The 12,750-nt window shown below is 52.0% G+C and overlaps 5 protein-coding genes across 5 annotated transcripts; all 5 read right to left on the reverse strand.

Annotated features, from left to right (window-relative positions):
- Nucleotides 1–1,031: 1,031 nt before the first annotated feature.
- PG994_004447 (uncharacterized protein) lies at nucleotides 1,032–3,422 on the reverse strand (the record flags this gene model as incomplete). Its single annotated transcript, XM_066855856.1, has 4 exons — nucleotides 1,032–1,458; nucleotides 1,549–2,753; nucleotides 2,810–3,232; nucleotides 3,297–3,422. The coding sequence occupies 4 exons, from the start codon at nucleotides 3,420–3,422 to the stop codon at nucleotides 1,032–1,034; spliced, it is 2,181 nt and encodes a 726-aa protein (XP_066718023.1).
- A 1,296-nt stretch (nucleotides 3,423–4,718) lies between these two features.
- On the reverse strand, nucleotides 4,719–5,309 carry PG994_004448 (uncharacterized protein; the record flags this gene model as incomplete). The annotated part of the gene is made up of 1 exon (XM_066855857.1): nucleotides 4,719–5,309. The coding sequence occupies one exon, from the start codon at nucleotides 5,307–5,309 to the stop codon at nucleotides 4,719–4,721; it is 591 nt and encodes a 196-aa protein (XP_066718024.1).
- A 326-nt stretch (nucleotides 5,310–5,635) lies between these two features.
- Nucleotides 5,636–7,361, reverse strand: PG994_004449 (uncharacterized protein; the record flags this gene model as incomplete). The annotated part of the gene is made up of 3 exons (XM_066855858.1): nucleotides 5,636–6,108; nucleotides 6,220–6,706; nucleotides 6,897–7,361. 3 exons carry the CDS (start codon nucleotides 7,359–7,361, stop codon nucleotides 5,636–5,638), a joined length of 1,425 nt encoding a protein of 474 aa, XP_066718025.1.
- Nucleotides 7,362–8,522: 1,161 nt separating this feature from the next.
- On the reverse strand, nucleotides 8,523–8,792 carry PG994_004450 (uncharacterized protein; the record flags this gene model as incomplete). The annotated part of the gene is made up of 1 exon (XM_066855859.1): nucleotides 8,523–8,792. One exon carries the CDS (start codon nucleotides 8,790–8,792, stop codon nucleotides 8,523–8,525), a length of 270 nt encoding a protein of 89 aa, XP_066718026.1.
- A 1,027-nt stretch (nucleotides 8,793–9,819) lies between these two features.
- PG994_004451 (uncharacterized protein) lies at nucleotides 9,820–11,428 on the reverse strand (the record flags this gene model as incomplete). The annotated part of the gene is made up of 4 exons (XM_066855860.1): nucleotides 9,820–10,050; nucleotides 10,106–11,217; nucleotides 11,322–11,362; nucleotides 11,421–11,428. 4 exons carry the CDS (start codon nucleotides 11,426–11,428, stop codon nucleotides 9,820–9,822), a joined length of 1,392 nt encoding a protein of 463 aa, XP_066718027.1.
- Nucleotides 11,429–12,750: the final 1,322 nt, after the last annotated feature.

The raw sequence follows: 12,750 nt of genomic DNA on the forward strand, positions 1-12,750 counted from the left end.
ATGTTTGGCTTGATGGAGAACGGAAGGAAAAGATGCGAACTTGGGAGGAGGAAAGGCACGAATTTGTACCCTCCAGCTTGGGCAGACTGGGTTCCGCAATCAGTAACTTGAGTGCCTGAGTAGGGTGCGACGACACACCTGTCGATGTCAGGGCACTATGCAAGATCAGAATGCAGTGTGGGGAATTTTCTGATTGGTCCAAAGCAGTTGGGGTCCCCTAACGCAGAGCAGAGCCGCACCTTATTTAGGAGTATCGAGGGTACCCACCCGATTCCTGGTTTTCTGATTGGCCCATTAATACAGCTGCCTCCTGCAGGGCACATTCTGTGTGGGTTTTTCTATTGGCTCATTAATAATGTGTGCTTGGGAATATGCCCGGGACATGTGCAGGTACTCACGTACTTTGCTTATAACCCAACTCACGTGTGCTTCACCTCAACTCACCTACACCTCACATTTAGTGATATGTAATCTACTACAGACATGCCCGGGATCTTCAAGGTTGTGACGCTTCGAACCACTAGGTTCTAGCTGTGTAGCTCGTATTCTAATGTTTCCAAGACCAGTACCTTGATATCTGCCTTCGACAGCATGCCCGACCCCTGAATGCTCATCTACGAATGACATGTCCTCTGACACATACAGCAGCATGGATATCACCCTCCTGCTTGCTAAGATAGACATTCATAGACAAGAGATATCCGTCCCTACATTAACTTCAGTGGTTCCACAAGTCACGCCACTGAAGCTCTCGTTTGTCGTAAAGTCTCGTTATAAACAATGATCTTCCAGCCAAGATACACGACATCCCACGGATGACACGCTCCAGCGTAATGGCGCGAGTATGCTCATCTTATCTGCAAATAAAACATCTTGCCATCAAACAGTTGGAAGATATCCAGGTTTCATTAGATAATTAATTATATTACTGTACTAACATTATGGCATTTCAAGGTTTGTAGGAATGCTTTGTGTCCGCCAACATTGTAGTCATGATAATGACTCCAACGTCCTGAGATCCATAGTGCTTTTTAGAAAGGGCTCGTCGCATTGCTAATGCCACTGTAGAAGTTGATCCACTTGAAGATCTCCGTGTGCCAGACCAGGCTGTTCTCGGGCTTGAGCGTCAGGTGGTCCTCGTCGGGGAAGCTGAGGAACTTGCTCGGGATGCCCTTGGTCTGGAGCATGTTGAAGAGCAGGATGCCCTCGCTGATGGGCAGGCGGTAGTCGAGCTCGTTGTGCACGACGAAGTGGGGTGTCGACCACTGGTCAGAGTACAGCAGCGGGTTCCAGTCGTAGTAGGGCGAGCCGGGCACCATGCCGCTGGCGTTGTAGGGCCCGAGGTAGTCGTGATTCATGAACCAGAGCTCATCACTATTGTAGGCTCCTAGGGTCTGCGTCACGCCATCGTGGGTTACGAGGGACTTGAACCATTGACCCATTTCTTGTCCGGCGATCCTATTAAGGTGTCAGTCACGTAATTATTGTACTAGAAGAAGAGGGTGTACGGGTAAATGGTTGCGATGGGGTAATATAAAGGGTTCTTACCAGTTTGTCATGTATCCACCAAAGGAGGCACCGGCTTCAATACCCCGAGTTGTGTCGACGTAGTCAAGGGTCTCGTTGACATACTTCCAGGCGTGAACCAGATCCCAGTAGGGGTAGGAGCCCCATTTCCCAGCGATTGCGTCCGTCAGATTCTGGCCCCAACCGGTCGATGCTGTCGGGTTCGGCGCAACGACGACGTAGCCTTGGTCGGCCCAGGTCTTGAGGTTCCATCTAAGCGACCACGAGCTTGCCCAACTTCCTTGGGGACCTCCGTGGACGAGGAATGCGAGAGGGTACTTCTTGGTATTGTCGAAGCCCTCTGGGTATACGATCCACGCCTGTTGCTTGATCTCGGAGCTGTTGGTCGCGTAGTAGAACTCGGAAACGTCTTCGGGGCCAAGACCAGCGAGCTCGGGATCTACCTTGTTGGACTGGAAGTAGGTCTTGAGGGGCTCACCCGCAGCGGAAATGGTGTAGATGTCGCGGCTGGACCAGATCTTGGAGTCCGAGACGATCAGGCCGTCCGGGATAACATGGAACCCAGACGGCGTGCCCTCATCCGTGATGTTCTTCGGTACAAAGTCGTTATCAGCTGTCATCGGGATGGAGAAGATACGATCGCGGCCAAGATCGGAAGCTTGGACGAATACGGTCTGGCCATCCTCGGCCCATTCGAGCGAGGCAGGGGAACGGTCCCACTTGCCGGCGAGCTTAGTTATCTGGGCGTTCTTGGCGTCAGGGTTGGCGATGTACAGAATTCTGCGGTCGGATTCGTAGTTGATGCCATTTTGCTGGAAGTAGGCGATCTTGTCGCCCTTGGGTGAGAACTTAGGGCCCGTCGAGTAACCTTCAGCATCAGTGTATGGAGGGGCTCCGCTGGGATTGAGAAGTACAGCATCCTCTGATGTTCCTGTAAAAGGAACGAGGTAAAGCGGAGTGCTCGTGTAGTTGGACAGAGGAAGGTCAATATCCTTGGACCTAAAAATGAGCTTACTTCCATCTGGTGCCAAATCGTAGTCGCTTGCATCGCCTTCGGTATCGATTGGGCTCTCAGCACATGTAACATTGCAGATGCCGGTGACATAATTTGTTAGTTTGCCATCGAATGAGAAGCTGCTTCCAGTACCATAAGTTCCATTGCCGGGAGTCGCAGTCTTCAGAGTTCCACCAAAAACGGCATACTTTTGCGCTGTGAGCCAGTGGTCCTAGAGAAAGGGTTAGCTTTGTTTGAAGAAGTCATCTGGAACGATCCAACACTCACCCAGAGTCGGGGATAAATCGAGGTGTAAATGCGGCCTGCACTTGCTGGCTTGGTAGCAAAGTTCTCGTTGTAAGCAGTTCCGTTGGGATAAGCCAGGCCCGAGAGAAGGAAGTTGATGTCGCCGGATGAGGTCAATGCCGCCTTGAGACCAGAAAGCGGAGCTGGGATCGATGCCACGAGCTTGGCATCACCGATTGCCAAGGCGTCGCCGAAATAGAGGCTGACACCGCCGTCCTCTTCCGCGTTCGTGCCATTGACGTACAGAATGGACGAAGGCGAAGGGCCAATGAAGAGGAACTCCGAGATGGACTCGTCTCCTTCCCAGTCGCTAATGTCCCCAGTCTTCAAATCCAGCTTGGCCCACTTGGAAGAGGAATTGTGCGTCTCAAAAGAGTATTTGGAGACCGTGAAGAGAGCGAAATCCTAGAAGAACGTTAGTCACGCTTGAACAAGGAAGAAAACATAGTTACGCAGGATCAAGACATACGCCAGTGGGATTGGGAATAGCATCACCGTAGCGGTTGGCGGAGATCATGCCCTCTGGGGTCAGCGCGGTGACACTGGACAAGCCAGCATAGAGCGCTAGCGCGCACGACACCAAGCCGCGTCCCATGATGGTGTTGCTTCTTGAGTCCTTGTCTTGGATGACAATTGACTGGAGTGGGAGTAAGGTTACTCTTGGTCGAGCTACACAGAACGAGCCCAAGAGACGGAATTTTCAGGTGACGCAAGGCGAACACTTTATATATGCGCGCTGGTGTATGCACCTGCTTGTCTAACCTATCAACGCATCCTTCCTTCTTGGTTATACGACCCAGCGAAGCGGCTCACCGCGGGACGGAGGCATTACGTCTTTGAAGTTCCCGCTCGTAAGCATCGCGCGGGGTACCATGCGGCGTGGGACTCGGAAAAGCACATCGCCTGGGTGATTATCCATTGAGGGTGGTCTGACCTGCCTATCGCAATCCGAGTCATGAAGTTGCGGCAGGGAAGTAAACAAGAGACCTTCCTATTCCGGTCACCATTGAGCAAATATTGAGGAGATAGCAATAAAAAGGAATGGCGCAATTGGCTACCGTTGGGGCGTAGGCTTGGCAGTTACGCCAGAACATCAGTTCCGCTTACCGCCTGGCTGCCTGCATACTTACCTATATACATGTAGACAAGCCGTTCCCGGGATTCGGATCAGTGGCCCATACTTCGGTCATGTCAAGTTCTTCATCTTTAGATCCGATATACGGCACTTCTGGGTCTCTTCGTTGGGAAAAACGGATGCATCAGTCCAGAAGTGCCTTGGGCAAGACTCCGGACTAACCAGATGGATCTAAGCACCAAAGCCGATTCGCTCTCATAACACTCGAATAGCATAATATGGAAGGTACTCAAATGTAAATGGACAATTCGAATAAACGCTACAAATGTGATAACTTGATTTTGTGACCGTAGGACTGGGTGAAGGCTGGCTGTTCTGTCAGTCGAGTGTCTCGTCGATGTCCCTACTTGATCAAGCCATGCTGCGGGGACGGTTTTATCGGCCCGGTAACTGTTGGGTTACACCGGCATAACCCCCGCCTTAGGAGTCAGACTGTGCTGACTGCTACTGGAACATTTGTCTTTCAGATTTGTAAATCGTGAAGGCATTCATTCTATTGGCGTCCCGGGGTTGGGAAATGCCCTCTTGCGTCTTCATGGCGCGACAAGACATCTTGAGGGCCTCGGTAGAGTTTTTCTGCTCTGAGCGAAGGCCGTGTCGCAGACATACTCATGTCTGATTTCATACGCATGTCGCTTGAAGCAGCAAGGAGAGATTGAACTTCAAGAAATAGAAGTGACCAGAAGTTAACATCATCAATATTGGACCTGTCAATTGACCGAACGGGTATAGTTTCCACGCAATCAGAAGCATCTCTCATCCTTGGGTCGCATCTAAATTGGTTTGCCCAAGCTTCCGGCCTCTCGCCGCCGCAACTAGCCCGTCCAGCCAGTCCTGGTGACCCAACAACATCTTATTTGGCTTCACCTCTGCCAACTGAGCAGCAGGTTTTCCGATCTGGCTCTCCTGGGTCAAGATCCTCACGCGCCCACCCTCGAGATCCTCAATGAGCCACGCGTGGTAGACCTCGACGCTCTCCTCGGGGTTGGGAGCATCCAGCTTCGCCGACCAGGCGATCCGGCATGGATGCTGCTCTATTTTTTCGGTTGCTGCCGTTCTTGGAGGCGGCGGCGGCACGGACTCCTCGACGGGGCACGTGAGGACGGGGAACCCGAACGTGCTGAACTTGAAGACATCGCCCTTCTTGAGGACCGGGCCGAACTTGGGCTCCATGATTTGGGAGACGTTCTTGTAGTAGCTCTCCCACTTGCTGATGTTCGCGACAAGGTCCCACATCTGCCGCGCGGTCAATCCTTTGACGATGACCTCGTTGGAGACGAAGTTGTCGGTGGTTCCGGGGAGGAAGTGCTCAGGCCAGATTATGGCCGATTGAGTAGGGCCCGTCATGTTGAATCAACGCTGAGAGAGTTAAATCGATTGCTTACAGTATTACGAGGAGCTGCGTAAAATATGGCAATGTGTATATCTAATAACATCCATACTAGAATCCGGAGGCTTGACGAAACCCTTACAAATCAATAAGTCATGACGTCAACACACTTCTGCTGTACCACACTCGAAGATTGAAGTGATATTGAGCCACAGAGCACTAAGTATCGGAAATCGGAACGAGTGTTTGCTAATGATAAAACAAGTAGCTAACTACATATTTATAAAATGTCGAGGCTTGAACATTGCTCTAAGAGTTTAACCTACCTATCTCTGTAAACCGTTCAGTCGTCGTGCCCCGCCTTCTTCTCCTCCTCCTCGTCCACAAGGTCCTCCAGGTCCTCGTCCCTGCCGGGCCAGAGCACATCGCGCCGCCACACGCCGCGCACGTTCATGACGGCGACGAACACCCACACGCCCACCAGGATGCCCGAGGCGGCGGGCACCATGACGTCCCGGATGACGGTCGAGCCGACGGCGGAGCCGATCTGGGCCATGCCGATGGTCAGCCCGGCGTTGGGGAAGATGAAGGCCCACCAGCTGAGCGTGAAGCGCATGCGGCGCGCGCCCCGCAGGCACGACACGGCCGCCTGCGCCATGAACCAGAAGCCCAGCAGCCACACGAACATGGCCGCTGGGATCGACATGGCCTTCCACAGGTCCCCCGTCGGCACGCCCGACGTGATGCCCAGGAACGTCGGCGGGATGATTTTGGGGGCCTGTATGCCGAGGCTGGCTAGAGTGGTCGCGGTGTAGCCTTTAAGGAACGAAAGAAAGGTGAGTCAGTACTATTTTAAGCATTCATCCCGGGAAGGGATAACAACAGAACGGGGCAATAATAGAGCGTGATGAAATGGGACTACGTTACCAGCAGGACCAACGGCCACGAACATGTCCGGCCTCTTGCTCGGCTTGGGCAGCGGCGCGTTGATGAGGCGGGTGAAGTAGACGGTGTACATGATGAAGGCGAGGCACCAGCCCAGGCCGGCGAAGACGATGCCGCCGATCAGCATGTGCAGGGCGCTGTAGTCGCCGACCTCCTGCTGGCCGTGGTCCTTGAGGATGACGGCGGCGAGCGGGCCCATGACGATGAACGGGTAGGCCGGCAGGATCCAGGTCGGCATCGCCTGCTGCGCCGACGGCAGCCGCGCCTCGTCGAAGATGACGTGGTACTGGAAGATGACGAGCTGCAGCACGCTGGCCGCGTAGAGCCAGAACAGCGCCTCGATCAGCCGGTGCAGCCAGCGCGGCGAGGCGCCGCCGCCAGTGCGCTCGCCGATCAGGGGGACGGCGTATTGCTGCGTTCCGTAGAGTATCAGCGCGAGGGAGACCCAGAAGGTCCCGAATAAGAAGGACTATGGTGGAAAAGGACGTAGGTTAGCTTGGGATCTTCGCATTGCGCTGGCTCTAACGAAATGGGGGTGATGAAAACACGAGAGTAGGTCTCATCAACCCCCTCCATCCTCTTATCTTCTATATAAGATAAACATGGTTATTTCATCAAGATATATGTGTATTCCTCTATCTCTCTTCTTTTTCTCTTACCTCTTGTGGATGGTGTAGCGAAGCCTTCAACGCGGAGGGTCGGATGATGAACCGAGCCGCAATGAGCACGCAGAACAGGCCGAACAGCAGCAACTCCAGGACGTAGAACCCCAGGCCGAGGCGCTTCAGGACGAGGTGGCGGTCGGCGTTGTCGTAGAAGGGCTGGTCCTCCTCCTGGGTCCCGAGCAGGGCGGCGAGGGCCCCCGTTGACATGGTGCACTCGAACCACGACCAGGTGAAGTGCGACAGCCGCTCCCGCAGCGATATGTGCGTCGAGGTGTAGCCGTTCCGGCGCCGGTACTGCTCGAGTCTCGAGGGGGATATGATCGAACCTCGTTCACCATGGCGATCGGTAGGGTCATGCTGGCCGCTGGCTGGTTCGCTTTGACCAACGTCTTTACGAAAGCTCCATGCACGTTGCTGGACTCTCCAGTTCCTTGTCCCTGGCCATCTCGAGTTCTCCATGGCTGTCAAGTGAGGTAGGCGATGTGGGTTCCCTTTTTGCTGTTCTTATTAGAGACAGGTCAACTCAGATGGTGTTGTCTACGGGTTTGTGATAATATGAGAGTTAAGAGGCAGTGGAACATAACTATAACTGCACTTAAACATAATACTCGCCTTATTTAACGGACTACATACACTCGGTCTTACACAAAAGAGCCCATTTCGTTTTCTCTTCCTCTGTGCGCCCCCGTTTCAAGATGTATGGCGAAGCTGTCTGTGCCGGCAATACCACCACGATTGTGGCTCACTGCCCCCCTCAACACGATCATGTTATGCTTATAACTACGTCCAGGGATACATAAGTGAAGACCCGCTTGTCAGGAAATAAAGTTAGGTTCTCGCTCGGGTCACAATTGCGAGTGAGGAGGGCATCCCTCTTCGGGGGTATCGCCACCTGTATCACCCTGCGTATCCGACATTTCACTACCTAGTTGGACGCTCTTGGTTTCTGTCTGATAACGCGTGACTCAATTGCAACGGTTTCGTTCCCGCTCGGACAGGCGAATACGCGTATTTCTTGGCATTACGTGGGTGGCTATTGCAGTAAAACACGTGGTTCCGGGAATGACCATCTTAATACCTTGAATACTGTCATCCATAATTTGAATTTCGGAGGGCTATTTCCGGCGCTATCGGATGAATACCTGAATATCTATCGAGGTATGCGCTGTTAGATCTAGTGAAGCTACTGCCATCCACCTATGGAGCTGAGTGCTCTACTCCGAAATCTCACAAGTTATTGAAGTCTACAATATTTGACACCAGACAGCAGTCATGTATTACGGAAATTATATCGATCCCGTTGGAAACAAAACCATCAATCAATCATGTCATTTAATATTTGTCACAAGTACAGATTTATGGAGTAGCATCGAACAACGGGTGTTGTCAGATATTCTATTGATCCGACTAATGATGTATGTAGGTAGTCTCGAGATGTATTATCGGTCGAGGTGCCCTGTACAATGCAATTCCGTTGCATGTCAAATCGTCGTCATGCCATGTCTCATAACGCCAGTGATGTAGTATCCCGTCCCCTGTCCGCCCCGCGCCTGGTTGATTGTTCGTTTGCTTTGATGAAATAAAACGCCATCGCTTCTTGTTGTTGAGTAAGAGAACTCTTTATTTCGCAGCAGCGTCCTTGGGGGGACCGGACAGGTTGTCCTTGCCCTCGCGGCCGACATTGCTCAGGTCGGCGTCCTTGGTGGAGGCGGGCTCGCGCAGGCCAGAGGAGGCGCCGTCGCCGGTCGAGACGTCGTCGGAGACGCGGCCGGAGCCGACGCTGGTGGCGGAGGCATCGGCCGAGTTGAAGTCTGACGGGACGGGGGGCTCCTCGGGGAGAGGCAGGTTGGACTTGACCTCCTCGATCTTGTCGGCCTTGGACTGAGTCATTGTGATGGGCTGGTAGGCAGAGTTAGTGACTGAAGTTACTGAAGGAAGACAATTCTCTACTATGGTGGGGTGTAGCGGGGCGAGCTTGACGAAGGTTGACAGTGACGTAAGGCTCACGTGGAGAGAACATCGTGAAGCAAACATTCGTGGGCTAGGCGTAACCATGGTGTTCCCAACGCACATTCTGCCTTTTCACGATTGCCCTTCCATGCGAATCGACCATCTCAAAGAAGGCAGGTACCCAAATAGTGTAGTCCGATACTGCGCGAGGGGAAAATAGGTAGGAACTTACTGTTTGGGTTTGTGTTGATGTCTGGATTGATGAGATGATGTTGGAGGATATTTTCTTCCTGGAGTTGTTTTGGTCGTGTGATGAGTTGCTTGTTTGATGAAGTGGAATGACAATAGAAAAGAAGTAGGCTTCGGTCAGTCCTTATGTATGTAGAGATAGTTGTTGAGTTGCGTTGCGGCTCTACGCATCCGGAAGCTTACCTCCGCTGTTTGTACATGTTGACGTCACTAAGACTGACGTCAAGCCTGTGGAGAGCCTCACTTCACACTTGAGCGCGATGGCGGGGTTTCTGGCAGTAACGCGGGACTATTCAGCAAAAACCGCATCCAAGTACCCAATTTGCCAATACAATTCCCAATTGCCAGCCTTGACTGTGTCAGCCTGAGTAAAAGGGCGGCTGGAAACCCACTGAAGACGTAATACGGGTTGGCAACCCGTAGGCTATTGGGGCCGATCTCGATTTTATTGCCAACATGAGGGGCAAACAGATGCGCGATCTTTGCCCGATTTACATCAACAACCAGGTAACTCTATGGGATCGACGGCGATGCAACGGCAGGTTTTCAGGTTTCTCACGGCTGAGCTGCAACTAACTCATAATATCTCACAGATGCTTCTGGAAGGAATGAATACATGCAACTTGTTCTACGCTACTATAATGCTCAGACAGTTTTATTGATATCGTGAATCTAACACCACCAACGCCATAACTTCATTCATTTCCAATTGATCAGTTCAGCCGAATCTTTTATCTGTCTCGGCACTGGTAGCTTGAGCTCCCTCATCCGGATTCAGATAGTTTGCGTCCTCTGCCGCCTCATACTCGGCAATCAAGTCCGTAACAACTTGCCGGGACTCGTCGAACTCGTCGAGGTTATCAGAGAAAGGCGACGTCTTCTTGTAAGCCTCGATGAAGGCGTTGCGTTTTCGCATGAAGTCGTACGATCGGACTATTCGTTTGAAAAGCTGTGCCATAATTAGTTCGTGTGTGCTCTGGATGCGTTCCCGAGACAATACTTACCGTCGCGATGCTTGTGTGGTTTGCCAGCATGAGACCACTGACCCGGTGGCTCATGGGCACGTAAGGGCTACGTTTCGTCAATGCGACTTGAATACTGGCAGGGCCCCACGGAATGAAGGTCGCCAATCTTCGCTCGCGAATACGGAGTAGACTCTTGTGAACATCTGTCGGATCAACCTCGCCCTGAATAACGTTGAGGATGGAGATGTAGCAGCTTTTCTTGCCAGGCTGTGTGGAGACCATGCGATTCTTGGGCTGCAACAACCTCCGCATAACATCAAGAACTGTAGTTTTCCGCACCGTCTTGGCTTGCTCGACTTGGTCGCCCGTGAAAGGGGTATATGCTGTCATCAAGAAATGGCAGCGTGGCGTGGGAATCAGCGAGGCGAGAATGCTGACCAAGTCGTTGTGCATGTAGCCCGGGTATCGTAAGGTCGTAGTGCTGGCGGACATAACTGTCGAAACTAGTTGGTTCGTCTGCTGGAATGACGGCTCTTGTACGTGCAGGCGATCGGCGGCAATGCTTGATAGAGCACCATTGTCAAGTACTACCACGGAGTCTGCATTCTGCGTCAGTCGGCGCATCGCAAGAATACTGTTGTACGGGTGAACCACAACGTTATCGCCCGTGGCAGTAGTATCCGGGAAAACCGAGTACGTCTGGATGATCTTCTTGGGGAATCTGTCGTTCATTCGCTCGAGTAGAAAAGAGCCCAAGCCAGATCCCGTGCCACCTGCTATCGAGTGAAGCAGCATGAATCCCTCCAAGGAATCGCTGCCGTCTGCTTCGCGATCGATCATCTCCATGATTTCCTCATGCACCAACTCGCCCGTCTGGTATCCATCCCCCCAGTTGTTGCCGGCTCCTATGCCGTTCTTTCCAACGAAGAAGTTCTCTGGGTTGTAGATGTTCTTGTATGGGCCGGTCTGTATACTGTTGATGACACGGGGTTCGAGATCGATGAGGACTGCGCGCGGTATGTATCGGGTATCGTCGCTCTGGTAATAAAACACATCTTTGCGGTCACCGCCCTCGGTCGCAAAGTCCTCTAGGTTGCCATCTTGGTTGATTCCGTGCTCCTGGCACAACTGCTGCCAGAATTGACTACCGACTGTCAAAAGATGTCAGTCTACTAGATGTTCCGTTTTCCCCATACTGCTCTTGACGCCGTCTTGACATGAGGATATGGTGGGGGTATAGGATGTAGAGACTAACTGCTGTTGCCGCACTGGCCGGCCTGAATGGTAATAATTTCCCTATGCAATTTACTGTCAGAGTAGGCAATCTAGAGTGTGGGTTTCCCGGGCTGCTTACCTGGGCATCACCGCGACATCGAGAAAGCTTAGAACAGAAGATGGGGGAACTTGAGACCGGTATTGTTAAGACCAATTCATTGATAGGTACCAGCTTGTTTGACTGCACGTGTCTAGAGAGCTGTTTGGGCTTCTATCTTATCGCGTAGCGCGTTCCCTACGCCAATAAGTACATCCCGCCCTAGACTGCAGTAAAAGTGAAGGCGGGGTATTTTTGATAGGCCAATTCGCCTGTCAACTAAAAACACGCACAGCACGAGGGGTGACAAGGGGCGCAATTTGGCACGCCTAGCTTACATTTAATTGGCATGTGGCAGTTCCTGGCTGCAACGCAACCGTATTAATCACATCCAGCAGTGTCGTGTCATTACGTGGATTTCTTCGCAACCCGAGAGAAGCTGGCATGATTCTTTCTATTGTCTACAACCAGACTAAATATCGGTAGCAAACCTGAAAAGTCACCAAGATGCCTCGACTGCTGTCCTCGCCGCTACCAATCTTGATGTTCTGGCCTCGTTGAAGCTTTTGTTCGTTTTTCTAGTATCACATACCTTGCCCGCCACCAGTGCCCGGTTTCAGCCACCAGAACAATGACAGGCTGCAACCTACCTGCGAGCTACTGAGCTGGCCAGCAAAGATTCATGTCACGAGGAATATCAAACATCCACAGTCGTGATCTCGGCAACGATTTCGACGTCAATTTGGGGAAAGATTCTTGTTTCAGGGTCCTGGATTGAGTCTAGCAAATCAAACAAATCAAATATCAGCCAACAAGGGTCAACGTGATAGTCCTAATGCAACGACAAGGTGGTATGAATACTGGGCCACGGCACTTTGACCGCAATAATGCAGCCCGCTATAGTGAAGATGGGCGCCAGCAACCCTTGCAAGATCACCTTTGACAGTTCGAAACTGAATACTGCCGACGCGGCAGTACACCCTACATAAGGGAAACCCAATCGCATCCAACCCGACTGGATTTAGCCCCCTCGCTTTGCCATATCAGTCGTCCCCTTCCTGTGTGTCTTGCCTTGGGCAGAGACAGATTCAGCCTCCAAACTGCTAATCCGGACCAATGGTCATGGCTGACTAGTCCATGTCGCGGGCTCGGTCTGGGTGTGTCTTCCGTCGAGCTTCTAGACCACGAGAGGACATCGGCTGCTGCCTTTTACTTATTATCGTATTTCATTTTTGATAACCGTCGACTTCTCCCTACCTGTATATTACTACATATTTCCACCAGTAGGCTGAGTGACTTTTTTACTTTACTTCTCATTCTGGCTCTTTTGTGCCGCGGAATTCCTGGTTAATTATAATCCTCTAACACACCC

Source organism: Apiospora phragmitis (assembly GCF_038363925.1).
Source record: "Apiospora phragmitis strain CBS 135458 chromosome Unknown utg000005l:1.0-4161743.0:1.0-4166827.0, whole genome shotgun sequence".
NCBI lineage: Eukaryota > Fungi > Ascomycota > Sordariomycetes > Amphisphaeriales > Apiosporaceae > Apiospora > Apiospora phragmitis.